The sequence below is a fragment of the Coccomyxa subellipsoidea genome (assembly GCF_000258705.1).
Source record: "Coccomyxa subellipsoidea C-169, whole genome shotgun sequence".
NCBI classification, from domain to species: Eukaryota; Viridiplantae; Chlorophyta; class Trebouxiophyceae; family Coccomyxaceae; genus Coccomyxa; species Coccomyxa subellipsoidea.
Genome location: NW_005178034.1, coordinates 2,874 through 29,493, shown reverse-complemented (window position 1 = coordinate 29,493; position 26,620 = coordinate 2,874). Strand labels below are relative to the sequence as shown.

General features: G+C 52.7%; 6 protein-coding genes across 6 annotated transcripts; 3 read left to right on the top strand and 3 right to left on the bottom strand.

The window, feature by feature from the left end:
• Positions 1 to 213: 213 nt before the first annotated feature.
• Positions 214 to 1,441, top strand: COCSUDRAFT_42218 (hypothetical protein; the record flags this gene model as incomplete). Its single annotated transcript, XM_005647016.1, has 5 exons — positions 214 to 337; positions 500 to 660; positions 938 to 991; positions 1,100 to 1,157; positions 1,305 to 1,441. 5 exons carry the CDS (start codon positions 214 to 216, stop codon positions 1,439 to 1,441), a joined length of 534 nt encoding a protein of 177 aa, XP_005647073.1.
• Positions 1,442 to 1,522: 81 nt separating this feature from the next.
• COCSUDRAFT_47590 (copper-translocating P-t) lies at positions 1,523 to 9,469 on the bottom strand (the record flags this gene model as incomplete). The annotated part of the gene is made up of 19 exons (XM_005647015.1): positions 1,523 to 2,046; positions 2,373 to 2,575; positions 2,885 to 2,993; positions 3,137 to 3,286; positions 3,526 to 3,640; positions 4,020 to 4,122; positions 4,391 to 4,528; positions 4,660 to 4,771; positions 5,216 to 5,394; positions 5,639 to 5,807; positions 6,052 to 6,213; positions 6,480 to 6,605; positions 6,837 to 7,094; positions 7,371 to 7,667; positions 7,936 to 8,127; positions 8,451 to 8,588; positions 8,802 to 8,927; positions 9,035 to 9,148; positions 9,371 to 9,469. 19 exons carry the CDS (start codon positions 9,467 to 9,469, stop codon positions 1,906 to 1,908), a joined length of 2,931 nt encoding a protein of 976 aa, XP_005647072.1. The 3' UTR covers positions 1,523 to 1,905.
• Positions 9,470 to 9,652: 183 nt separating this feature from the next.
• Positions 9,653 to 12,040, top strand: COCSUDRAFT_66269 (hypothetical protein). Its single transcript, XM_005647014.1, has 5 exons — positions 9,653 to 10,039; positions 10,206 to 10,283; positions 10,472 to 10,672; positions 10,856 to 11,017; positions 11,241 to 12,040. The coding sequence occupies exons 1-5, from the start codon at positions 9,947 to 9,949 to the stop codon at positions 11,616 to 11,618; spliced, it is 912 nt and encodes a 303-aa protein (XP_005647071.1). The 5' UTR covers positions 9,653 to 9,946; the 3' UTR covers positions 11,619 to 12,040.
• Positions 12,041 to 12,361: 321 nt separating this feature from the next.
• On the bottom strand, positions 12,362 to 13,195 carry COCSUDRAFT_66268 (hypothetical protein). Its single transcript, XM_005647013.1, has 2 exons — positions 12,900 to 13,195; positions 12,362 to 12,721 (listed from the first exon to the last, which is right to left on the bottom strand). Exons 1-2 carry the CDS (start codon positions 13,030 to 13,032, stop codon positions 12,570 to 12,572), a joined length of 285 nt encoding a protein of 94 aa, XP_005647070.1. The 5' UTR covers positions 13,033 to 13,195; the 3' UTR covers positions 12,362 to 12,569.
• Positions 13,196 to 13,568: 373 nt separating this feature from the next.
• On the top strand, positions 13,569 to 23,550 carry COCSUDRAFT_66267 (Six-hairpin glycosidase; the record flags this gene model as incomplete). The annotated part of the gene is made up of 23 exons (XM_005647012.1): positions 13,569 to 13,745; positions 13,867 to 13,943; positions 14,215 to 14,395; positions 14,594 to 14,734; positions 14,956 to 15,149; positions 15,392 to 15,521; positions 15,709 to 15,872; positions 15,966 to 16,131; positions 16,355 to 16,544; positions 16,812 to 17,011; positions 17,468 to 17,666; positions 17,955 to 18,224; positions 18,448 to 18,671; positions 18,916 to 19,081; positions 19,302 to 19,387; positions 19,631 to 19,762; positions 20,013 to 20,103; positions 20,312 to 20,490; positions 20,853 to 21,083; positions 21,337 to 21,446; positions 21,638 to 21,785; positions 21,938 to 22,183; positions 22,469 to 23,550. 23 exons carry the CDS (start codon positions 13,569 to 13,571, stop codon positions 22,655 to 22,657), a joined length of 3,891 nt encoding a protein of 1,296 aa, XP_005647069.1. The 3' UTR covers positions 22,658 to 23,550.
• Positions 23,551 to 24,445: 895 nt separating this feature from the next.
• Positions 24,446 to 25,439, bottom strand: COCSUDRAFT_63676 (hypothetical protein; the record flags this gene model as incomplete). The annotated part of the gene is made up of 3 exons (XM_005647011.1): positions 24,446 to 24,544; positions 24,941 to 25,107; positions 25,325 to 25,439. The coding sequence occupies 3 exons, from the start codon at positions 25,437 to 25,439 to the stop codon at positions 24,446 to 24,448; spliced, it is 381 nt and encodes a 126-aa protein (XP_005647068.1).
• Between the last annotated feature and the right edge of the window lie 1,181 nt (positions 25,440 to 26,620).

Sequence of the window (26,620 nt, the reverse complement as noted above, 5' to 3'; positions counted from 1 at the left end):
TATCCGCCATGCAATGGTAATTTGGTATCGCTCTTCTCCAGAATTCTATCTTTGCATATCGGCATCCTATTCAAGATACTTTGGTCCATCTTTAGATTGCGCTTTCTACGCTGCACCTTGGAAATAATAGCACCTCACGCCGAGTCAAAGCATCTACCATCAAAGAAAAGCCTCTCACGTATACTAGTACTTAAACATCATCAAATATTTGTTATGAGGTCCTGGGATAGTGCAATATTGATAGTACTAGTCACTGCCCTCATATCTGCCGTAAGCAGCGAAAGCACTGGGTCTAGATCAAAGGGCTTTACAGTGCAGGGGAAGCTGATATGGCCAGGTAAGTAATCTTGAATAGCTTCAATGTCATGGCATAAGGCACGCGAACACTACATCGTGTAGGGAGCGTCTGCATGCTTTCCTCAGACACTGGCAACCTTCAGGCTTTCCTATGGATCAATACTCTGTTCAGCCAAATCTAATGGGGCACTGTATTATGCAGGTGATATCATCAGCGCAGCCAGTGTGAAGCTGATCTTGAGCACAGATGGGACGATCCAAAAATACGCCTGGCCACAGCCGGATGGCAAATTTGCCATACACAACGTGCCCGCTGGCTCACATCTTCTGGATGTTGCAGCTGTCGGTCTGGTTTATCCACAGGTACGCCAGCAACCTGTGGTGAATCCTTGCATTGCGGATCCCACATTGCGCCTTTGCTTCTGAAGAAGTTTCGTATCCATGCTGAAATGAATATCACATATCTGCAGCTGCGATTGGATGTCAGCGCGCAAGGAGGCGGCCGTGTGCTTGCCACACTGGCAGACAATGACTTACAGGTGCCAGATGATACTGCTTGCACATGATTGGTCTGGTGCCCAACTTTATTTTCCATTGCTATGCTGCATTCACCCGCTTCTGAGAGTTGCCTGTGCTGCAGCGGCTGCCGGAGCCTCTCATAATCAGGCCTGTGGGAACAGCAGATTACTTTGAGGTGGGGACAAGAATGCTCTTTGCTGTTATAAGATGTGCTATGCCATGACATTTGGAAAGATGACTATAACCATGGTATTGAACACTGCATTCTGTCCGTGTGCCACAGAAACAGGCGCCATTCAACCTCATCGGCTTCCTGAAGACGCCCTACGGCCTCATGATAAGTGCGCACCCAAGACATCAAGTCACCTGATTCTTGGAATCACACATAATATTCGGCCTACTCACCTGCGTCAATTGAAGCCTGGTCATTCATTGCGCATTCCATTTGTCATTTTGCAAGGTGCTGAGTAGCTGGATGTGTGCTGCAGTCTTTGGCGCGCTGGCTGTCTTTGTCCTGCCACAGCTGAAGGTTGATCCAGAGGAGTACCAGGAGATGATGAGGCAGAATGCGCCGAGCTCAACACCGGCTGTCACTGCCTCCCCTCAGCGGCGGAGACAAAATTGATCTGCATCCTTGTGCACAACACACATGTGGAGATTTGCAGTTTCGCTTTTATGCATTCATTTATTGCTTGCATGGTACCTTCTGTTGAACCTTTACAAGGCATTTTTCGCATAAAGCATGCCAGCTTCATGTTCACATTCCCGGGTATATTTTAGAGGACCGCTGTGGACGTTTTGGTCAAACGATTCCTAAAGTCCTTCAATGTCCTCAAGCTTGACATAACCTGAATCCATTACTTCGATTTTCAATCACAAACAGGTGCACATAAGAAGTACGGCACGACAGCAATGCTCAATTAATTGATATCGCAATGAAATAGCAGGACACATAAAACTCTGATACATGCACTGTTGACATCATGATGATCATACTTGGTCAAGAAAATCAGACTAATGGCACAGTCCCAACAATGCAATTCACTCCACATATTGCCAAATCTTCAAGCGTGATAGAAACACAAAGCATCAGGGAGACGTGACAAGTTGCGCAGCAGCTCTGCGCGTGACGATGCTGCGCACAACAGAGGACGGCTTCTTGTAACGCCGCAGCAGCAGCGAAGAGCACACGACCGACACAGATGACATTGCCATCGCAGCACCGGCCACCTGCACGCACCAACAAGCGCATAAGGATGGGCTTCATGGACCATCCAGAGGCAACAGATGTCCATCCCACTGCATGGCAGGTGCTTGTACAGTCCAGGCCTGCTCCTGCAAACTGCATCTCTTCCAGTAGCAGAAGAGATTCCTGTCAAGCCACTCAGCAGCCTACCACTGTTCCTAAGACCCTCCTCTGTGCTTATTGACCTGTTACGTGAGAGAAACCTGGATGAATACTGAGCATCTGTACAAACAACGGGGCACTTAGCATCAAGGGCAAGCTGCAGAGTGCCCGCAAGACAGTGAGAGGGGTCCCAGATAAGTGTGCGTACCCAGGGGGGCAGCTGGAAGTGGAAGGGTGGGTACAGGACGCCGGCGGCCAGGGGCACCATGAGCAGGTTGTAGATGAATGCCCAGCCGTAGTTGTAGTAGATGCGGCGGAAGGTCTTCTTGGACAGGTCCAGCGCCGTCAGCACATCCTCCAGGTCCGACCGCATCAGCACATAATCCGCTGCCTCCACGGCAATGTCCGTGCCTGATGCATGCAGCACAGCATTGGTAAGTAGACGCTCGCAGCATGGCTTTGTCAGATAATGAAAGCTTCTTTGCAAAATAGGGCAAATCCAGCTCTGATGTACATGGCAAGGTAAATCTTGTGGGGTCTGGCACGTTTGCTGGCTGCTACAGTTTTAGTGGTAAAAAAACCAATTGCAGCTTCCAGCCGCCTTCCCTCCTCTGGGCAAAGTTCTTGTTGGACCCCAGCCGTTCGCAGTAATGCATGCAGTGCTGCGCCAGGGTGTGTATCAAGCGTGCCAGTGGCAGACGATTTCAATTGTTGCAGCACCTGAGCCGATGGCGATGCCGACATCAGCCTGCACAAGCGCGGGTGAGTCATTGACGCCGTCACCCACCATGGCCACCCCCGCCTTGTGAGTCTGCTGCAGAGCACGCACCTGTACCAACACACAGATGCTGTTGAGTCACCACAGGGATAACCAGATCGAGCAAAGCTGAACCCGGACATGAATTCCTTTGCGAGCCTCCAAAAGACCTTCAGAGAAAAGGGTGAGGATGATAAATGGTGGAGGGTGCATACCACATCGGCCTTTCCAGCTGGCAGGACCTCGGCTTGCACGTTGATGATCCCGAGCTGGGCAGCCACGATGCGCGCGGTGCGCCAGTTGTCGCCCGTCACCATGTGGCACTGCATGCCCATGTTGCGCAGTGCAGAAACCACCCCAATCGCCTGCGTGGTCATGCCACGACTTCAGGACTAGAACATTTTCATGACACATAATCTCCCCAGCACGTCATTGGTGAACAATCCTTTCCTAGTAAATGAGACTGCTGAGCCTGCCGGGTCTAGCTGCCCAGTTCGCGCTCGGCAGGGATGTTGCACATCAGAAGATCAGCTCCTGAGCACTTGATAAATCTGCTACAGTTGGACAGCTATCTCAAAGGCCACAAAAAGGAAGGCAGGCACACCTCTGGCTTGAGCGGGTCTTTGATGGCAAATGCGCCAACCACGCTCTGGGCTACTGCCACCAGCACGCACGTGGCGCCCTGGCCCTCCTTCTCCAGCATGTAGTCCGCCACATCCCTGCACAGCATCCGCCTTGATATCAGAGGAGCGCTCAGATGCAGCGATGCTGGGCCAAGCCACGTATGGGCAGTCATTCTCACTGAAAATCCCACATTCAGATATTACTCATCGCTAATATTTGGTCTTCAGTAAGGCGCACAGGGGCCACCAGCCTGCTTATGCACTTGATAGTCAGAACGGCAGGCCATGCAAACAACTAGAGCATAGCCGATAGCGGCACAATGTGTACAGATGAAAATTCCCCAAAAAAAAGAAAACACGCCTTGAGACAGGCACGCCCTCGTCGGCCATCAGAGCGCGGTTGCCAACCAGCACGCGCACTTGGCTCGGCTGCAACCCCACGGTCGCCAGCGGCGCCGCGGGCTCCACCCAGCACCGGACGCCGCGGCCGGCCAGCGCCTCCGCGTTGTGGGCGCGGCGAATCCAGGCCGTGTTCCTCAGGCCCTCCGCCTCATCTTCCTCCACGTCGGACGGCTCCCCTGCTCGGCAAGTTAAACTTGAATTTAGCGATGGTGAATATGAAGGGTGATACCAATTGCCCAGGTAACCCTTGCAATGGCATGCATGTGGGACCTCGATACTTTGGGATAAAGCTAGTGAAATCTGTCACACGCATATTGTCCACACTTGGCTCAGTGTTGGGAAGCAGCTGTGCATATAAATGTGGGATGCAATAGGGTCTCTCACAAACATGACCTGTGCCACATGAGTTGCCATGAAAGACTGCGTGAGAAGAGCTGGAAGCACCTTGCGAGCCCAGGTCCAGGGTTGAGGAGGCAGCTCGCAGGCAGCTGCGGGCATAGGCAAGCACTGCTCGAGCCAGCGGGTGCTCGCTGGAAGCTTCTGCTGCCGCCGCCATGTGCAGGAACTCCTCAAAGGCCAAGTCTGTGAGCACGTCATTGTCATCCATAGGTATTGCCTGACCAGGGAGAGCGCTTACAAGTTTGTCTTCCTTGAAGGTTGAATTCGAGTCCCTGTGCAAGGCAACACAGGGGACTACCACAAAAGACCTGTACCTGCCGAGAAGAGGCTGTGATCGGTCACGGCGGGTCGGCCCATTGTCAATGTGCCGGTCTTGTCAAAGACAATGATCCTGACCTTGTTAGCTCGCTCCAAGGCATCAGCACCCTTGTGAGCAAACAGCATAGAGTATTGTCAGCAGCACCTCTGTGATGAGCTTCTCTATTCAGATTTGGCATGTCACGCCAATGCTAAAGCAGTGCTTCTGTATCGCCAGGAATTTAAGGAAGGGCTTGGTCTCTAGCGCCTCCCTCCTAAAGACAGCGACGGGTGACTGCTGTGCTTCCACCTTTACTGCTGCCGCAAGTTGCTTGCTGCGGCAGCCAAGAATGGCGGAAGGGGCCGCTTTTACCAAAACTTGTCAGCCTTGGGCAATGCAAGAAGACACTACCACGAGTCCCTAGACACCTGCCCTTCTGATCTGACACTTTGCCCCACTACCTTAATCAATGCCTTATTTTTAGGGCATGTGTGTGACTTGTCTGGCAGTCAGGCTGATCATAGCTCTGCATGCCTGCACAGGTATTACACACTGTGCCATAAGAGCCATACCTTGATGAGGATGCCATTCTTTGCAGCAATGCCGGTGCCGACCATCACAGCGGTTGGTGTGGCGAGCGCCAGAGCACACGGGCAGGCCACAACCAGCACTGCGATGCCAAACAGCAGCGCAAACAGGAATGCGTTGCTGCCCATAGGGAACCACTCCGCTGGGAACGCCCCTGTCTCGCCTGGAAAACATTAGCAGTGTTTTGTCACATTCTCACACCTTGTTTCTTAGAACTGTTCAGTATTCTCCATGAACAGGCATTCAACGCAGAGCAGGCAGAATCTGTTGCATTTCAAAGCATACCGCCTACATTTCGCAGCCTCAAAGATCTATGTAATGAAATATGATCTCACACAAGCACCCCACTGGCACAATGTACGCGCCTCCTGAGCTAGCCATGTCTGCTGCAGAAGATAGTGACTCACCAGCAACAAACCAGCCGAGCCATGTGACGAAGGCGACGGCGAGGATGATGGGCACAAAGACTGCGGAGATGCGGTCGGCCACGGCCTGAATTGGCGCCTTGCTCATCTGCGCGCGCTCCACTAGCCGCACTATCTGCGCCAGCGTCGTGTCGCTGCCCACACGCGTCGCCTGTGCCACACACATTAATTACTTGGGAGGCCATTCAGAATAATGCTCCAGCTTCCAGTCAGCTTGTACATTGCACAAGAGGTCCTGAGCAACCTAATTATTACATGAAATAGAGACCAGCGGACCCTTCCCCCTGGTCATTGCTCCAAGGCAGTGGCTTAAGACGTGCACATTCCACAGTGAGCAAGAAGCTTTGAAGCGAGCAAAGAAACGTATGTGCATGCGACAAGCGGATGGGTGCCACCTTGACAATGAGGGGCGCGCTGCCATTGACGGTGCCGCTAATGACGGCGTCGCCGTTGCGCTTGCCAACCGGCTTGCTTTCCCCCGTCACCATTGACTCGTCTACGTAGGAACGCCCCTCTACCACCTCCCCATCCGCCGGCACCCGCGACCCTGGCACCACCTGCCGTACCCAGCAGATCAAAGTTCAGCTGCAATGTGATTATTGTGGCATTGGAGAATTGGCAGAAGGGGGCAAGGATTATCACAAGTGAGCGATAGCCTGGCTAGAGCACGTGGGCAAAGTGGGGTGCAGCCAAAATCTCAAGGTGGACACAGAAGGTGCAAATGAGAAAGGAATCATTTGTAGGCGTCGATGCACATACAGAGCAAGCTATGACGCGAGATTGGCAAGGAGTGAGTACACGAGGATCAGGGCAACAAGCTAACCTTGAGGAGGTCGCCGCGCTGGATGAGGGCGGTGGGCACCTCCTCCTCAGACACCACCTGTCCGCTGCTGTTGCGGGTCACCAATGTGGCCGTGGACGGGGCCAGCTTCAGCAGCTCTGTCACTGCCTGCAGCCAACACACCATGTCAAAATTACACGACAAATTTTTGACCATGGGTGCAGGTACACGCACCCTCCAAATCACGTCCCTACGTACCGTGGGAGTGGATGCTCAACAAAATGGTTACCAAAATTGTTGGGCATGCTCAAGGTCGGACAGTAAGCGGGAACAAGCTCTTCAACCCTGCATGCTGTTGAAACTCAAAGAAGCAGGCAAGAAGGCAAGAAGCGCACGGACCTGTGAGGTCTTGCCCTTGGCGTGGGCCTCCAGGTACTTGCCGAGGCTGATGAAGGTTATGAGCAGCGCGGACGTCTCAAAGAACCCCATGTTGTCGATGTCCATGCCTTGCTCGTGCAAGGAACGGCGGTGGAGGACGGAGATGACTGAGTAGATGTAGGCCGCGTTGGTGCCCAGCGAAACCAGCACATCCATGTTGGCCGTGCCCCGCCGCAGCGCGCGCAGCGCACCCTTGTGGAAGTGCCAGCCGATGATGAACTGCGCGCCACACATACAGCATATTTGAAATCCTGGGTGCTATATCTGCAGCGCCCCAGCAGCTAGGCAGACAATGACAGAATTCCTACGCTCTAAGCCCAGGTTGTTGAAGCATGACAATTTTCTCACCTTTTCATTCGTGACCAATGAAAAGGTGCTTTGGACTTCCTGCCTTTCATGAAACTCACACGTAGACCATTTGAAGCACCTGCCACTTGTATGAAGCAAGAAGCGTGCTGTCTTGAAGACAAAGGGCAATGAATAAGACAGTCGCACCTGCACAGGCGTGGTGAGGATCCACTGCACGACTTCATTGACGGTGAAGCCGCCCACGTTGGTGTTGAGCCCCTCCTTGACGCCGGGGATGTAGCTGAACACCATGGCCAGCAGGAACACCGGCAGCGAGAAGGCGGAGGCAGCTATGACCATGCGCCTCCACATGCGGCGTTCCCTCTCCCGAACCTCCATCCCTGCTGACAGGTTGTCCGCCTCCAGCAGGCTCGCGCCGTAACCCATGGCCTTCACTGCCGCTATGATGTCCCTCGCGCCCACTATCGCCGAGTCAAACTCCACCTGCACGCACCCTGTGTCAGTGGCCTGCATTCCTTCACAAAAACCTTGCATCCTTTGTCACTTCCCTTTCTTTTTTTAGCGGATTTGTCTTTTGCAGACATAGGCCCTCTTGGCACCTATTGTTGGCGCAGTGAATTTTTGCTTCCGTCTCGAGTGTCAGTCCAACAAATGGGAGCAATGGGTGTGCAAGTCAGGCAGGGGCAGCAGAGAGCAACAGGGGAGACATGCAGGACCAACGGTGCAGCGATGAAGGTTGTGGAGTGTGCACCTCGGCAGTGTTGGTGATGAGGCTGACGGAGGCCTTGGCAACGCCGAGAGTGGCGCCCAGGGCGGCCTCAATGGCGCTGCTGCAAGATGAGCAGGTCATGCCGCCCAGCTGCAGGCGTAGGCTGGACGCATCGCCGCTGCCGAGCAGCTTCGCCTCAAAGCCCAGGGACTCCACCGCCTCTACCAATTCATCCTGCCAAAACAGCACTCTAGTCAGAAGCAGTGATGATGTATTTGGCCACTTCCAAAATTCCTACTCAGATCACCGAGTCTCTTATTTTGTCATGTGCTTTCATAGTTGCCGTCTGAGAGAAGACGCAGTGCTGTGAATATCAATCTGCACACTATTCTGTTAATTGCCTCCCAGCAATCAACAAAGAGTCCTTCGGAAGGCCCTGATCTCGCTGGGATTTTACGTATCTCTCAATAAGCCCCCACCTATCCATTAAAAGCATGAGAACACTCTTATGCAGCTGCATCAATTGTGAAGTTTGAGGGGTTCAAAAATGGGCGTACTGGGGTGACAGCAGTGGTGTCATACTCCACGCGGGCCTGCTGTTGGATGAGGGACACCACGGCGTTGCCCACGCCAGGCACAGCATCCAGCGCAGATTCCACGGCCGAACTGCAGGAGGAGCAGGTCATGCCAGACACCTGTGCAGCCACATGCAGGCGCAGCTCTGAGTCATTCTGATGGCACAGCCAGATGAGTCTGGCATGCCGTACCGTTTGTAGCATGCAATAGCTGGGTGTAGACCAGAATCCCCACATGCAGGTGCTGCTGAACAACAACTACTGAAATATGCACCACAAATCCAGAGGTTCTGAACAGGAGGAAGGGCGCAATTCCGCATGGGGTGCAGGCACCTGAAGGCGCGCCACATGGCGTCCTTCTGTGGCAGACCGAAGGCCCTTGAGGTCTGCAGTGTAACCAAGGTCCCTGACGGCCTCGCAGATTGCCCCAGTATGCGTGACCAGGGAATCGAATGTCACCTGCCACCAGGAACAAGTAAGTGTTCACCATGTGCAAGAACAAATTGCAGACTGCCTAGCGCTCTCCTGCAAGATCCAGGGGGATATACATGAAGGAAAAGACGCACCTCTGCAGTATTGTTGACCAGGGCCACTGCCACCTTCACTGTTCCTGTGTGCGCTTTCAGGCCGCTCTCTATAGCAGTGGAGCAAGTCGAACATGTCATGCCTCCAATTGCGAGCTGAAACAGACAAAAGATTGTGTTTTGCCACTTATAATCAAGCTCAAATGCCAAAACTGTCAATTTATCTGAGGAATGCCACAGGATTGAAGACTGATGGCGCTGTTCCAAACGAAACAAAATATCCATACAACCCTTCCAGGCAGGATACAAGGAGAAAAAAAGTTATTAAAAATTTCAGGAAGTCAAGGATCGGTGCCGAGCTTGACATTTTGGGCGCACCGTCGCGATGGAGTCGCCTTGTTGAGCAGCATTAGATATAGCTCCACCATCTGCTGAGTTCTTGCGATCAAGCAACCATTTCAACGATAGACGTTCCATAATCGCTGCGAGGACTGCAGGACGTCCTGCACAGCAGCAGGACGTGCTTCCGGAAATGCGCAAAGCTCGTGTCTGGTGCAACGTAATACGTCATTACCTCACCTGAAGGATCGCCGTCGGTTGACCGTTGCAGGGCAGGGAGAGATGGAGAGATGGAATGCTGCTGCTGGCATGAATGCTGGTCCCGCAGGAGGTTGTGGCGCAAATTATGAGAGCTGGACAATATTTGAATTTTCAACTTTGAGCAATGTGTTGCACCCTCGCAGCCCCTGAAAGTTCCTCAACACCCACATGTAAAATTGTCATATATACAAAATAATCCTCTCCCTACGATCTTGTCTTATAGATCTATAAAAAGGGAACACCTGTCCCTTTAGATTGATTGTTGGGGCTGCCTTTTGCTCTATAATTAAAGATGTACCCTTGTTGACGTCAAGATCAGTGCTTGGATAGAGGCCGGCAACATACCAGTAGACAATGCAACAGTCAGATCGTACCATTTATGTGGGTAATGTCGGAAAGGAAGTCGACGAAAATGCACTCATGGCCCTGTTCGGCCACTGTGGAACGGTGAGCTTCACGATCGTTTGTATGACAGAGATCTGGAAGCGCGAATTCCATTGCACTTGTGGTGCGAATGCGGAATGGACCAAATTTGCTGTATGGGTGGCGTTTGCCGTGAGTAACAAGCGGTAGGCGTCTGTCTAGAACCTTACAATTGCTGCAACTGGTGCAGGTAACACAGATCAGGATTGCAGGCGACCCGAGCTATGATACTCGATACGCCTTCATTGAGTTTACAACACCAGAAGAGGTCCGCCACTGTCATTGCTCTCGGCTTCCTTGTTTTACTGTTCTCCAGCACTGCACAAGCATTGTTCTTGTGTTTTTCCTGGCGCCCTCCCTCAAGACTGTGGCTGCAGCAAAGGAGTCCCCATGCACTAAACAATGTGCTTATATAGCAGGAAGGCCATAAGGACGGTTGTGTTCATGTCGGTGCAGTCTCAGACGGCGATGATGCTGGACGGCATGATGGTTTTTGAGCGGCAGATCCGGGTCAACATGGCGCGCGGGGGCTCCGGCCCGGGCGTTGTGCGCTCCAATGACCCTGACAGAGTGCAGCGCACCATTCACATTGGCGGCCTGCCCTTTGACGAGCTCTCAGAGGAGAGCATCTCCGATTACTTCTCCAACATAGGAGAGGTGGGCATTTCCGATCGCTGATACCTTACTGCTCACCTCATGTCTGAGTTTCACCTCTCATTTCATGCAGCTTAATATCAGAAGGTCACGCAGGGCCATCCAAAGATACACAGTTTGTCAACACAATGAAGTGCTTACACGAGGTTTCAACGAAGGGAAGGCTTCAAAGACATGTGTGAGCAGGTGAATGCAGTGCGCAAGAGCGGACGCTTTGCGTGGGTGGAGTTCAACACGCTGCAGGCTGCCCAGACGGCGATGTCTCTGGACGGCGAGTCCTTGGGCTCTGGCACAATGAAGGTGTCTGCCTCGAAGACGCCCATCCACACCGCTGGCTGGCGTGCTCAGGTTTGACCTTCCCACCTGGCCGCAAATTTTGGCTACTTCTAGAATTGTGTTTTTTTTGGTAGGTATTTACAGATTCCGCTGGGCTGCATGTGCGCTGGCCAGGTTGTCAGTCGTCTGTACAGTTGCATGCCTGTCAAGATGTCCTGGGGACACAGCGATTACATGGAGCAGGGATGGGTGTCAGTCACACAATTGCTGAAGGTCAGGCGATGTTTGCCCGCAGAAGTACCGGGACGCACCAGCTGCAGCCACGCCATCTGGTAACGCTGTGCCTCCGCCACAGCCGCCGCCCCCCATGGAGTACGGGCGCGGTCTCGGTCCGGCAGGCCCGCCCCCGGGCGGCTACGGGCCGCCGCCGTCAATGCCTGCACCTTCTCCTTCATACCCTCCAGGACCCTCTCCGCCTCCCCTGCCACCTTATGGAGGACCTCCATCCTATGGTGGCCCGCCCCCGCCCTACCCTCCATCCTACGGGGCGCCCCCTTCTGGCTATGGCGTGCCCCCTCCGCAGCCACCATACCACCGAGGGCCTCCTGCGCCGCCGCACGGAGCCATGCCCCCACCGCAGTACGGCCACGGGCCACCTCAGGGGTACTACTGATGCTTTCAGTGCGCACCCAGCTGGATTCCAGCTGCTGGAGTGTAGAGCACTCTTGTTTAGGCAACTTTTAGCCTTTTAAGTCCTTGAGCAGTTATCTTGGAATGTTATCATACCTCTGTGGGAGCACAGACAAGGAAGCCATTGTAGCATGTGATTGCGACACGTCGTGGCACATGCTACTAGCATGTAATAGTATTGACATATAGTGTGTTTTGAACAGCTTGGGCGCTTTATGTTGTTGGGAGGCCTGACAATGGACAATGGTTGTGTGCTGTTCTTATGAATGACACCAGCCCTTGCAACTTGCTGTTGCTATACTATTTGAATAGGGTTGACATTTGATGTTTTTGTTGTAAGCCTTACAGGGTGCAACCACACGTATGGTTGCATGAGCTGGCCAGATGTAAGTTTGCTGCATCTCCACAAACAGTCAAGCGCTTCAAGAGTTTGGCTTATTGTGAGGGGAGTACTGTGGGGAATGATCCTCTGGATTGCATGGCTGCACGCACATGTCACTGACATGGATAAAAACGTAGACCTGGCATCTTCACGTGTGCACAATTAAGAGGTGCAAGGCTCAGGAGCTCTCGGCAGGATAGACGCCAGCCAGTCAAAGATTAATCGAAACGCATTGCCATCGCTCATTTCAAACATCTCACAGCAGGATCACATTGCAGGTTTGATTGATGTGCTAAAGCATAAAGTTTCATCATGTAGTCAAAGCGACATTATTTTCCGCATCAGGCCATTATACTTACAGCCACAAAGTCCCACGAAGTCCAGGACTGCCTCAAAAAGCCATGCGGCAGCGTACATTCCATCTTGAATCTAGGAAATCATGATCAGCTGACAGATATGCAGCTGCAGGCGTAAGTTGTCTATCTAGTAATATAGACTGGGAGTCTTCGGCAATGGAATCACTATAACAACATCCGTGCAATTGACTCCAAACTACTGCTCAACTTCTGCTGCTGCTGCATGGCCCTCTGGCCCCTGGGCTGCTTCTGGAATGAGGTCTGCCATGTCCAGGTCCACCTTCCCTTGAGCAATGGCTGTCCTGAGTGCAGCCCTCTCTGCTTTCTGCCTCCTCCTTTCGGACTTCCCTGCATGATGAATATTTTTCTCGGCAAATACTTCTCACAACGTGTGAAGTGTTCCATTCTACAAGTGGTAGGCACTCCGATCTGTGTGTTAGTATGTCATGATGTAAACAACGGCGTAGGGTCGTCTGGCAGATCTTCACTAACATGGTTGTTTCCATCACGAGAGGCCGCAACGTACCTGTCCTCTGTCCTCCTACTTTGACCCTTAGCGAAGAAGCCTTCTCTTTCACGTGGCTGCGCTTCTTGGTACTCCGCAGTTTTATCTTCCTTTGCTTGACAGCGTTGCCACGGGGACGATTGAACTTGTTCATGATCTCCTGACGGCGATAGAATTGAATTTACTTGTCTAAGTGCTTCCACTCGGGAGTCAGATCATCAATGTTTCCAGCAGGTGTCTTGCAACTGCACTGCGCAACGGCAGACGTTCTGGGGGCTTGAATTCTTTCAATGCAAGATTTGAATGAAACGCAAAATTCCATTTGCTAGCACTATGCTTATTCTGGGGGAAACGGGAAAAGCGGTGACCGCAGCATGCTGACGTCGGAATGACGAGATCCGTTTACGGAGGCGTAGGAGACTGCGACATTTGGAGCAGACTCTCTCCTTGATCGACATTGAGGGAGACCTAAAAGTGCCGATCGCAAAGATCAAGTGATCTATCGTCCTTTCCGACTGTGATAGTGTAGAAGGCGATCTGTGCTTAGCGCATCGAGACCAGCAGGAGGTTTTGAAGGGCTCCAAGCAGCGTCGGAATTGACTGTAGTAGCTTGGTCTAGACCTCTGTGAGCCGTATACCCGTAGTGTGAGCGGCGCATAATATGCTTTTGTAGCTCTACAAAGCATCAGGATGGTTGGCGAGGCCAGTCCCTCGTCCAGCAAGGGCGCTGGGGAGCCTTACCACAGGAAGCAGCCATCCTACGGCTCGCTTGGGGACGATGGATACAGTGAGGGAGGTTCATTCAGTGGGAGGGACAGCTTTATGGATGAGAAAGAGAGCGGCATGCGTGGCTTCGATTACGATCCGGTGAGTTGGCCGATCCGGCGTGCAAGGTTGCAGGCGCGAGCATGTACCGGCGCTGTGACAAAATGAGGACAGCAAGCCGCCCGGATGCTTGCTGACAACTCATTCTGGACATGATTCGCAGGAGCATCCAACAAGACGAGCGCCGAGCTTCGCAGGATCAGGAAAGGAGAAAGGAGAGGGCATAGGATCGCTAGCTAGGTACAGAATCCCACCTCCTGCACGCATCTTGGCTCGATCCATCACCTGTAAAACCGCTTGGATGCCAGACAAATGATGACAAGATGCCCTAACACCGCTCAGGATCACATTCCGGTGTTTTCAGCGAGGCAGTCTGTCTTGCACCCTGAGTCACATATACAATATGGCAGCGCGCATTGCACTAAGTCTTGATACATCTGAGCCAGTGCAACGCTGCCAGCTGCAGATCTGTGTCAGCCACTGTAATAAGACCATTTTCTCTGGGCTGCAGGCTGGTGGAGGCTCTGGAAATGTATGACAACCCGCACATGGACTCCTACCTGTCAGACGAGCAGGATGGGTCACTGGGGGCAGGCCTGGGAAGCATACACCCGTTTGGAGGCATGGGCCTGGGCGATGACATGGATGGGGATGAAAAGGCGCTGCTTGGGGGCGGCGGCGGCAAGCGCAAGGTGGGCACGTCCAAGAATTGCTCCAAGAAGTCGACTATTTGAGCACTGGTGATGGATGTTCTGATGATGAGCATTTTTTGGATACGGCAGGAGCATGTATCTCCCAGCTTGCAGCATCCGTAGCACTGTCATGCATTTCATCTGGAGGCGTTGCAAGGACCTTGTTCGAGACACTGAGAATGTTTCTGTTAGCGGCAGGGGGGATACGCAAAGAGCTGCGACTCCTTCGGCTATGCGGCGGAGATGAACCCGAAGCTGAAGGGCAAGAAGGTGCCGCTGCTGGAAGAGGAGCCGATCGACGAGTATGTGCCGCCGCCCTTCAACGCCAATGCACCCGAGGTACGGGGTCCTGCACTGCTTTTTTTTGTGGGCACCAGACATATCTCATGCAATATATACTGAATCGTGCAATTGGCCGGCCTGTTACTTGTGTGCAATTGTCTGCGCCCGACATTGCTTGGGTGCAATGTAAACGCTTTGAGCCCAAGCTTGCTCTTGCTGTGCCAAGGGCAAATTGTTGATGGGCTTCGTCAGCTGAGGGAGATGTGCTGTGAATCCAGGGAGCGGAGGCGATGGAGCGGGGGGAGAGTGGCGAGGGACTGGAAGGGGAGGGGGAGTGGCCGCGGCGGCCCTTCAAGCGCGGCTGGAAGTTTAATATGGTGGGCATGACACTCATGTCCATCTTTGTGCTGGCGCTGGGCTTCTACCTGTGGGTCCGCATCACCAAGACCCTCGACCTCGGCCAGTACACCTGGTGAGCCGCCCCTATCTGACAATCAGATACAACCAGCAGTGTTGAAATTAAAATTACCTTCCCTAACAACGCAAATCATTGACGGCTTCAGAACATCGACGGCAGTCCCATGCTGCCTTATGCTGTGGACTGTGAGTGGGCGCACCAATTTTTCCACAGCGAGCTGCAGCATGGACATCAGTGAAACGATAGCTTAGATCACTTAATTCTGAGATTGAATTACCTTGCGCTGGTTGTTGCAGGTATGGGTGGATGGTGCTGATTGTGGAGATGCTGGGAGCGACCTCCACAATTCTGTACGGTCTCAACATCATCTTGGACCCTGTGCATGAGAAGCTGGAGATGGAGCCTGACAACCCAGGCATCACAAAGGTAGCCACTGCCTTCTGAAGTGCATGCGTTTGCCATTGAGTAACGACATGCATGCAGCAGCACCCTGTGGTGGGTGTTGAATGCAGCCTGTCCTGGCAATCATGTAGTAGATCGGCCGTCTTTGCCATCCATTGTAGAATTTTGAAAGTCCTGCCTGGACTCACTCTCGGGGTCTGATCTGGCGCAGACGAAGTGGCGCTACCATGTGCGCGTGCTGGTGCCGTGCTACAAGGAGCCAATGGAGATCACTGCGCGCACGGTGCAGGCGGCCTACAACGCCAAGCTGCCCGCCGGCTGCGACCTCACCATCTACCTGTGTGATGACGGCAAGGACCCGCAGAAGCGTAAATGGTGCGCCCGCCTTGACGCACGGAATCAGAGCTTCTGCTACAACATGGCAGTCAGAATGCGCAGCTGACAGGGGGCATTGGAATGTGCACACAGGTGTGAGCAGATGGGGCCTGAGATCATCTATGTGAGCGGGCGTATGAGGAAGGCCGGCGAAATGAACGGCAAGTCAGCCAATCTGAACAACTGCCTGTCCCACATCTACCCAGTGGGCACACCCATCCCCGCCAACGAGATCACCTGCATCTTCGATGCCGATCAGGTCAGCCATTCACTCCAGCATGCCTGCTGAGATTAAAGCTACTCTTTTATGCGCAGATTTTACGCACCTGCGCATTCTTGACTGTCCGCATGCTTGAGCAGAACAGTGTGCTCATCCTAGCAGCAGATTTGATGGCTGCTGATGCCAGATTAACACCATAAAAAGCTGAAAAGCGCTAGGAGTGTGCTACATTTGGCTTGACTGGTTGCACTTTTGTGCGCAGGTGGCCAACCCGGACTTCTTCCTGAAGACGCTGCCGCTGTTTGACGCGGGCGACGATGTGGGCATGGTGCTGTCGCCGCAGGCCTTCCACAACCTGAACCCCAGCGCGGACATCTTCAACCACGGCAACATACAGTTCTGGGAGTATGCGCAGCACGGCTACGACGCCCTCGGCTTCATCTCCTGTACCGGTGTGCATGCGCAACCTCACTCCCACGCTGGCCGATTACACTGCGAAGCTCAGATTTGTTTTGGCAACGATGATATCACTTTGATCAGAATCATTTTGGACCTGAGCAGATGTTCCTTTGACCCCTTCTCCCATGTTGAAATGCTCATTTGGGCGGTTGGAGTGTGTCAAAACAGGAATTGTTCAGAGGAAGCACGGTTCTTAGGCAATGAGCTTACTCCTGCATGCACTCCGGATGGCTGACATTTTCAGTGTGCGCTGCTGGCAGGAACCAATTTCCTGACTCGTTCGCTGGCGTTTGAGCAAGCGGGCTGGTCGCCGGAGTACACGCTGACGGAGGACTATGCGCTGGGCATGGAGCTGCGCAAGCGCAAGTGGAAGTGCCGCTACGTGGAGGAGTACCTGGCAGTCGGAGAGGCGCCCGAGCAAGTCAGGAACTGCTTCCAGCAGCGCTCCCGTTGGGCCAAGGTGCGCGCCAGCTCAGGCTCCTGCTTTTGTTTTGGAATTTACCAAGGTGTTTCAGTGTGGACCTGTGTGGAGCAGTGCGAAGTTTGTGTTCTTGCCAAGAAGAGCACGTCGTAACGTAAATTACTTTGGGTGTGTGCCTGTTGTCCAAAGGAATGTCAAATTGTACGGTATCAGGAGTGTGACAAATCCCTAAAAACTTCTCTATCAGACCATGTGGAGAGGAGGACCTGTTCAAGCTCATCCTTCTGGCATTGTTCCACAGGACTGGATTTTTTCAGTCTGCTTTTTGAGTAGAGAGATCTCCTGAGGTGGCCTGGCTGCTGAAAATCCTGGCTGAAGGAAGATGATGTGGTGAGTCAGCGAGATTGTAAACATTCACCCAAGGGCAAATTTATGAAAATGATCAAGGAAAATATTATATTATATTTGGAGCTCATTGTGGTTGTGCTGCAACAGGGTCACTTCCAGATCGTGCTGTCCAACGAGCACTGCCCGCTGTTCCAGAAGGACCTCAGCATTTTCCAGCGCCTCATGTACTGCTCTGGAGTGTGGTCCTATGTTGTGGGTGCCATCACAGCGCCCATGTTCATTGCCATCCCGCTGATCACCATCTGGGCCGGGGTCTTTCCCATTGTGGTCTCCTGGTGGGCCGCAGGTGTGTGCCCTCCCCATCTTGCTGCTCTGATTTCCTCGCTCGGTAAACATTGCCACACATTATTCTGCCATTGCTGATGCTCAAGATTGTGTGTCCTTTTGTTTTGTTTAGTGATGGCTTCTTGGCACTCAATGTGCACCAGGGATGTTTCTGATTTCAGCATGGGATTGCAATCCTGGAAACAAACTCATTGCATGGTGGCGTGATTAATTTCAACGGAACACTTCAGTACTAGGGTGTTTCTTCTTTCGGTACCCAGGACTGACTCTTGTCGTGTGTGCCGCGCAGTGGGCCTGACGGTGTACTTCCTGGCGCAATACATGGTGCTCAACTACGTGCGCAAGTTCAACCACGTCAAGCCGCTCTGGTTTGCCAACGTGGCCAACAACATCCTCTGGTGGACGTTCGTGAAGGCCTGCTGGCGTGCCGTGGGGTCGACCATGGGCAAGGGAATCACCTTCAAGACCACGCTGAAGGGGCGCGGCATGCTGATCGCCAACTCCATTGGAGACCTGTGGATGCCCACGCTCTGCTTTCTCGGCCTCCTCGCCTCCCTCGGTGCGCATACATCCCTTTTGTCCACCTCTTTGATAGTCCTTTTGCCGACAATAAGCCTTGATCAGGCCACTTGCATTGCCAGATATTCAATGCTCTGTGTCTGCCCCCTGGATGAATGGGTGAGGAAAATTTTTAGAAATCAAATTGATAAACTGGGGCAATTAATAGATTTCACCTATCCAGCATGTGGAACTGACGTGTGTGGGCTGCTGTTTGACTGCAGGCTTCGGCATGTTTAAGGTGTTCACTGGGCCGACAGTGGTGACGACGCTGTCCATATCGCTGGTGTGGATCATCTACTCCGCCATCCCCCCGTACCTGCTACTGCACTACAACTTCATCGGCCGCGGCGCCACGCTGCGCTGGGCATGCACGCTTTGCTTCTTCATCTCCTCCCTCTGCGGCATCGCTGCCATCACCCTCCTCTGGCTCGTCTACCCCACGCAGGTGCGCGCACTTTGCACATCTCTTCAATATGCTGGGGTCTGTCTGATTCATTCTAATGATCATATTCTGTTTCTTTTTGGAGGCTTGATGCCTTCCCTTGATCAGCATGCTCAAATCCTGTGATGCATGGTTGCGCGGCGGTGCTGTTGGACCATGCTGTAGCTTGCCATTACTCATGCACGCTTCAGAATCTCAAGAGCAGCACGTGACATTACTGCTAATTTCATTAACCTCTTGCGTGCAGTATGACTACAGCGGCATCATGGGAATGACGTACCGCTTCTACGATGCTGAGCGCGTGGGCGCGCTGGCGGGCAACTACAGCATCCCCTGGCGCGGCCCAGCCTTCCTGCAGGAGGTCGGCCCCAAGGCGCAGGGCTTCGGCAACATGACCGGCGGCTTCATGACCGGTGCGCTCTGCGACAAGTCTTTGCGCTGCCCTTTTGAAGTCTCGCCCTGCCAGGTTGTTGTTCACAATAGGGGCCTCCTGGCATGCTTTGTGACAGGTCAAAGTACATGTGGGGATGCAAAGTACTGTTCAAAGAGTACCTGTAAATGCTGGTCATTTATAAAAAGGAGGGTGTCCATGCTAAACGTTTTGCTGATCAGTTGGATTGAATCTGTGTTCAGGTGGGCAGGCGGGCACGCTGAAGATGACCATCCCCACGGCCTTCTCGATGACCATGCTGGCCTGGGGCATGCTCGAGTTCCCTCATGTGAGAGCACTGGGCCTCTTAGCAAAATTATGCAATTGTAGACCTCATGCTTCAACCTTCTGGCTTGTTATCATGCAGAACTTCATGTCAAGCGGTAGCACTCAGAGCCATATCGCGCATTGCCTTGCTATCAAAAGGGGGCACTTGAAGATTACAGCGCAGCAGGAAGCTGTAGCTGGGTGCTTATGTGCTCTACACGCGCTTTTCAAGCAAGGATGTTCACTCATGTTTGGCTTATTTCAGGGGTACGCAAAGGCAAACACGACGGCTGATGGGCTGCAAACGCTGAAGTGGGGCACGGACTACCTGCTGCGCACGCTGGCCAAGCAGACCAAGGCGGGGCAGCGCTACCCCGAGTACAACATTGCCTACCAGGTGCATATCAACTTCTCGCTACAGGCAGTTCTGCAGCACAGTCTTTCACAAATCCTGTGCGATGTGGCAGACATGGCTAGATGTGGAACATGAGCTATGTCTTGCATGTGTTGCACAGCTGAGGAATGGGTTACTGCTGCTGAGCACACTATCACCCTGTTGAGCGCACAAGAGGCAATGCCTTGTAAGATAGTGCATCTGCGGCTGGACAATGGCCATTGTTGGGGTTTGAGCAGTGGTGATACTGCAGGTGGGCAACTACTCGGTGGACCGCGGCAGGTGGGACCGGCCGGAGAATTTCAAGGACAAGCGGCCTGTGTACTATGTTCCCACCAAGAACGGTGCGCTGGTGTTTCTCCTTCTTTGCCTTGCTGCTGCTCATGGTTTGAGATCTGTTGCAGCATCAATGCAATTGCAGGCGGGCCTATTTTGTGAAGGCTCACCTTTTGCAACATTCTCAAACTTAAGGGACGGGAATTTTCAGAGGCCAGAATTGTGAGTCATCTCCTGGCAGCTTTGTGTTTACAAATCTTATGTGGGGCCCCGCAGGCACGTCAGACCTGGGCGGGCAGATAGTGGCGGCGCTGGCGTCCACGGCGATGGTGTTCCAGGACGCGGACTCCAAGTACTCCAACAAGCTGATGAAGGAGGCGCTGGACCTGTACGCGGCCATCAGCCGCAAGAAAGGCATGTGGAGCGACCAGTTCCTCTACGCCTGTGCCCCACCGGTCAGTGTTCCTCCCCTCCCTGTGTATGTATGTATTTAACAAACCAAAAACCCTAAATAAATATCAAATTCATGTAAAAAGAAGAAATCCGCAGCATCTTGCCCTTGGCAGACTTTGGATGCTGTGCCCCATTTGTGCCTGGCCGGGGCTGTCCTTGCTGACACCACTTGACTCCAAGTGCTGTGTACTAAGTTGTCATTGCATGTTTCTGCTATCTTGGCAGCTATTCAGGTGAATCGGAGATGACAGTGAAGCATGTTCCTTTTATGTACCCACTGCATACAAGGGGGCTTGCTCCTAAGAAGTGCATTGCGAATCAAGTACAGTTCCTGGCTGAGTCTGCTGGTGTGTGCATGGTGCAGGACCCGACCGCGACGCTGACCAACCCCATAAAGCCCTCCTGCAAGCAGCCGGACGTGGCCTTCCGCGGCAGCATGGTTTACTGGTACAACAGCACCAGCTGGCGCGATGACATGGCATGGGCCGCCAGCTGGATGTTCCGCGCCTCGGGAGACCCCAACTACCTCAGCGACGCGTACGGCTTCTACCGCACCCACAAGGACCTCGAGGGCGAGCTCGACATCCGCTACCTGGTGAGCTGCCTGATTTGGCACCTGCTTGCTGAAAAAAAAAATGCACTTGGTCATTTCAAGTGAAGGTCCACCGAATGGACACTGGGTGTTTGCGAACCCTTGCTGTGTGATTGTTGGGCAGCACAGTGTCAGAAATCTCTGTCCTTGGTGAGGTATCGCATTGGCCACCTCAAGGTCACATACAGAAGAGGGTTATTTGGAAGTCTGCATGCACAAACTGGTTGTCTCAGCCAATGTATTGGGTTGTGTGCAGATTGACTGGGACAACATGATATACCCGACGACGGTGATGCTGGCCATGCTGACGGACAACCCCCAGTTCCACAGCGAGGCCCAGGCCTACCTCCAAAAGTGGCTCTGCAGGTGACCCTCATCTGCCTCCTCCCACGTAGAATCTACACTCAACTCAGCTGAGCTCCATTGCTGAGAAGCTTGCGGGGGAGATTTATATTTTGGCAACTGAGCTGATTATATAGCCAGCATGTTCTGGCATCTGCTGGTCAGGTCAACTGTGGTTATCAAGGATGCAGCTGACATTTTGCATGTGCGCGCAGCTCTGGGGACACCATCAGCTACACGCCGCTGGGCCGCGCGTACAACCGTTTCAACCCGGCGTTGGGGCAGACCATGAACGCTGCGCTCGTGTCTGTAATCTATGGCCAGGCCATCCAGCCGCCCGCTATCGCCCCCAAGCCCTTTGAGGTCCGTCCAAATCCCTCTTACTGTAGTTTGACTTTCTGCCGCCCACCCTATAAGAGGTTCTTCGAGGGTCATGCTGACTGACTATGTTTGTCGCAAAACAGTCCTGAGTTCAAAAGCGCAGCGAATAATCATCCGTGCTCCTGTGCGCGCAGACAGTGAAGTACAGCGACGGGCTGAAGAGCCAGAAGTACATCTGCTGGACGCGCAAGCAGATGCGCTACATCCTGGGCGACCATGGCATCTCCTATGTGACAGGCCTGGGCGCGAAGAAGGGGTCCCCCCAGCGTGTGTACGATCGGGGGGCCTCCTGCCCCAGCCCGCCCCAGAACTGCAGCGCCATCACAGCGCTGTACAACCCCACCCCCAACCCCCACACCCTCACCGGCGCCCTTGTCATGGTGCGGCCCACCTCCTGCCTCCCTGCCCTCTGTCACGCGCTCCCGCTCTGTCAGTCCTCTTGGCCCAAAACTGCTGGTTTCCTTTTGCAGTGCTGTGCAGAATGTCACTTTAGGCTTCAATCAAAAAGCAGACATTTGCGCATGGCCATCTGCTGTGCGGCTTTTGAGCGGATTCTTAGAAAGAGTTGCAGTGGGGCCTGCTTACAAGCTTTTTTTGCATGGAGATTTTAATTTTACTGTGACTGTGACCGAGACTTACATGTGTCTGTTGTGGCATGTTCGCAGGACCCGCGCACGTGGGACTTCTTCGACGACAACCGGTCGAGCAACGACACGTGGGTGGCCATCGACAACAACGTGGGCCTGACTGGCGCGCTGGCCGGCCTCAACCAGGTCACGGGCACCTACGACCAGTGCCTGCAGGGCTACGGCATTCTCGCGCGCGACGCCACCATCTGCGACTCTCGCCTCTAGATTGTGCCCAGCAGAAGTCTTGCAGCACTCGAGAGGCGCCTGCTGGGATCTGCTGTGTGCTGGGAGCTGCGCACATCTGTGCATGGCATGACGGTTTTCTGTGCAAGATCCAGACCTAACGGCTTGGGGTAACACTCGCACTCTCAAGCATATTGCACTGTGCCTGTTGAAGCGCGCGACACCCTCGGAATTCAGCTCTCCGTAGTGTCTTGCAAGTCATATTTGTAAGTAAAAACAAGGCAAAGAACAAGCACATACTAATCTCTGAAGCAACCGGACAGATTTGGCAATTTTGAGCTGTCCTTTACGGAGGAATCCTCTGTGATTTCCGCATAGCACCTGGCAGATTTGAATTCATTCTCTGGCTTGAGTCAAGCAAAGGATTTTGTATTAGGTTTGATTATGAAGACGTCACCAATGCTTGAGAGGGGAGAAGAAAGTGCGAAGATCAATAGGCCGGGACACTAGGTTGCCTCGATGTAGAGCAAAGCAGTGCAATGAAGAGATCTAGGATGTTTGGTGTCTTTCAGGCCAGAGAATGTACCTCTGCCAAAGCAATAATAGACATCTTTAGTGAAGAAATGTTTCAGGTCTGTCAAAGAGTACAGAACTATAATATGCTGATGAAGTGTTGTTCTAATCTTCTTAGATGAGCAAATGCGTGGGAAGGAGGTTGAGCATGCCTCACTAGTACTATTGAGAGCAATCATGGACAAAGTGTGGCTCCCCCAGAATGTTCTGCAGCGCACCATATAATTTGCCACATATGATGCGCTGCTACCCAAGTGTTTGCTTGAGAGGATGTTTCGATGTTTCAGACCCAAAGCGAGCATGCTCGATTACCGTGAAATATGCCGATAGTTTGAGCCAAATGTAAACGGTTTAGACAGCATGCTGTGTAAGCCAGTTCAAACATTCCAATCGCATGCCTATGCGCTCAACATTTATATGGTGCAATGCATACTGACAGATCTGTTTCGCCCCAAGATGATTGTTTTGGAGCCCATGTGTTCACCCACAATGTTGTACGGCAAATGCGCCTTTACCTTCTTCTGGAAAAAGTTCCCACCCCATGGAATCCCGGAATAAGAGCCGGTTTTGGGCCTGGCCTAAGCTTGGACTACCCAGGCCTAAAGGAGTACTTGGGCCAGAAAGTAGGCCAAATGCTTTTTGACCTATATTCTGGACTGCTTTGGACCATTTTCACTTTAAAGGCCAAGGATACTATTCTAGTAGGCTATGCCGCATAGCCCATGCGGCATGGGCCAACCAAGATAGGCCTCAACCAGATCTCAGATAGGCCAGTGTGGGACATTATAGGGCCAGTCATGAATTTAGGCTCTGCAGGCCCAACTTCGGGCCAGATCAGATTTGCAAATAGCGTGCTATTCTCTGTTTACAATAGGCAGTGTAGCAATCAATGCAATGAGCTTTCAGGACCTGGACATGCTGCCATTCTCGCACATTCCTACTAAACAAGGTATTGTACATGTATTGATGCATAAACCTGAGGTTCTTGTCAGCTTCGGCCGCATGTGCATGCTTTGCGCAACAATACCTTTAGCTTTGTCAATCTAAGTCACTTAGTACGGTACTAGTCAATTTGGCTAAGGTTATTCTGCTCGTGCATGAGATGGAATCGAAAGGCTTGCATGTACCCTGTGGAGTCAGATATGGTCGGTTCACGTTGTTATTAGCTTGATTGTCCTTTCGGCCTGTTCCACCATCTGTAACGTACAGTAGTGTACACATGTACTGCTACACCATGGCCATGCAAGTGCTAGCTAGCTAGGTCGAGACACCACCACCAGCGTTGGGTTCATCGTCTTCCGCCTCATCATCATCATCTGCTACGAGCGCCTCTTTCTCGACCTCATTTTCTTTCTCCTCCGCCAGAAGAGCGAAGTCTCTGGACGGGATCTTCTTGAATTTGGAGTTTTTGGGCGCCGTGCTCCTGCCTTGGAGCCATACTCCTGCTGTGTTCCTGGCATCTCCTTGAAGCATCCCACATGGAGCTATAGATGTCCGCCACCTCCTGTGAGTATGCACGCATCTGCTTTCATGATCATGACACAGTGCACACTGTTGCTGATACGGTAGTGCTGACAAACCATCTCTGCACAGAGAATAATGCAAGGGTAATGCAGCTTCTGCAGGGTTTGTTCAATCATGAGTCGATGCTGCATGCTGCAGCTTTGATTGGCCCTGCCATGCGTGTGCTCGGATACAATTGTCAATGTCAAAGTCAAACAGCCCTGAGCCCAGGTCACACAGCGGGCTCACCTTGAGCGCATCCACGGATGAGCGCCTGTACTTCCTAATACCAAGGAAGGCTGCGTCATCGTCGTTGATCCTGAGACTTGCAATGGAGTCCTTGGCCTGTGCGTTTGCCTTAAGATTCGCCTCGGAGGCCTCGCACCTGGCCCTCTCAGGGGCACATGCTTTTGCTCCTGCACAGCAATCAATTTTCTAAGTCCCAGGTGTCATACACATGTGTACAAGTACTGACGGACACCACTTGCTAGAGCATCACTGCCTCATAAAAGCAATTAACAACAAAGTAACGCCTTGCTATCGTGTCTGGAGTACATTGAAGGTAAAAAAAATGCCCACTCTCTCACAGCTGCTTTCACATGACCGCCAGCTCTCCTTTTTGAAGGACCTCACCGTTGTTAATTTCCTTCAGCACACGTTCCAATGCGGCCTTCTGACTTAGAGTCTGGTCGCACTTGGGCTTCTCTCCGCAAAACGCTGTGGTAATCAAGTCATCGTAGGATTCCATGCTCTTTGCAGTGCTGAAAGCAATGTAACTCTCGGCAAGGGCATGGGCCATCTTTTCAACAAGAGACTGAGAACCGGTACCGGAACCGGAAACGGTACTAGAACCGGTCGAGAAGAACGGTACCTGTATACTTAGGGTTTAGGGTTAGGGTTTAGGGTTTAGGGTTTACATTTCAGGAGTGTGAGGTTTAGCCAAGTTGAAATGGCCATAAGTGGGCAAGGGAGGCCTTGTCCTAGTGCTACTCAGGCTCTAGGACTCTACTTGTGACACCAACTTGACATAAAAGTGGGGGCTTGGCCTCTGGAAGGCCCACAATACTTCAAGCATGGCTAGGCATGATGGTAGGATGATGATCAATGACCCATGATGGGCCTTCCATGATGGGTAAGGCAATCATTGGAGGTGTGCCCCCTTGGCCCCATCCCCTTTGCATCCTTGTGGACCCCAATGAGCTCCAGGCATGCCCCCTACACCATGCCAGTCAAGTGAGAGGCTCTGCATAGCTTTAAAGTAGCTTGGCTTCCAATAGTCACTATTCTGGCCATGTTCAATAGTGACTATTGTAGGGTGAGGCATGCAATAGTCACTATTCTGGCACCCCTGGATAGTCACTATTCTGCCCAGCCCCCGAAGCATGAGAATTCGCCTAAGTGCTCACGAGGTTGCTTGCTAGGTCAGAATAGTCACTATCCTAGCCAAGCTTGGGAGAAACACAACAAGGTGCTCACCTTCATCTCAACAAGGAGGCTTCACCCCGAGTCGTCGCCGGGCTCCAAGGGCTTGGCAAATCCGGAGGACCTGTGACGGCCAGAATAGTGACTATTCAGGGATGCAGGTAAATAGTCACTATCCTGGGATTTTCCTCAGGATAGTGACACCCCAGAATAGTCACTATCCTGAGAAAGAGGTGCTCCTAGCTAAGGCTTCCACAACACGTGGCCTCTTATAGACTTTGCCTAGGGACCCCAAACATTGAAATGAAACTCTTGGCACTCCTAGATTCCATGATTCCATGAGCTGGCAATCAAAAGATGGCCAAACTGGTGCAACATGACTCACCTTCTCCTCTTCCTTGTGGCCCTAGGGGGTGCATTGTTCTCCAAGTGTGTCCCCCAACTCAAGCAAGATGGCCTCACACACCATGGCTTGTTGGGGCAAGCATGGCAGCACTCATGTGCTGG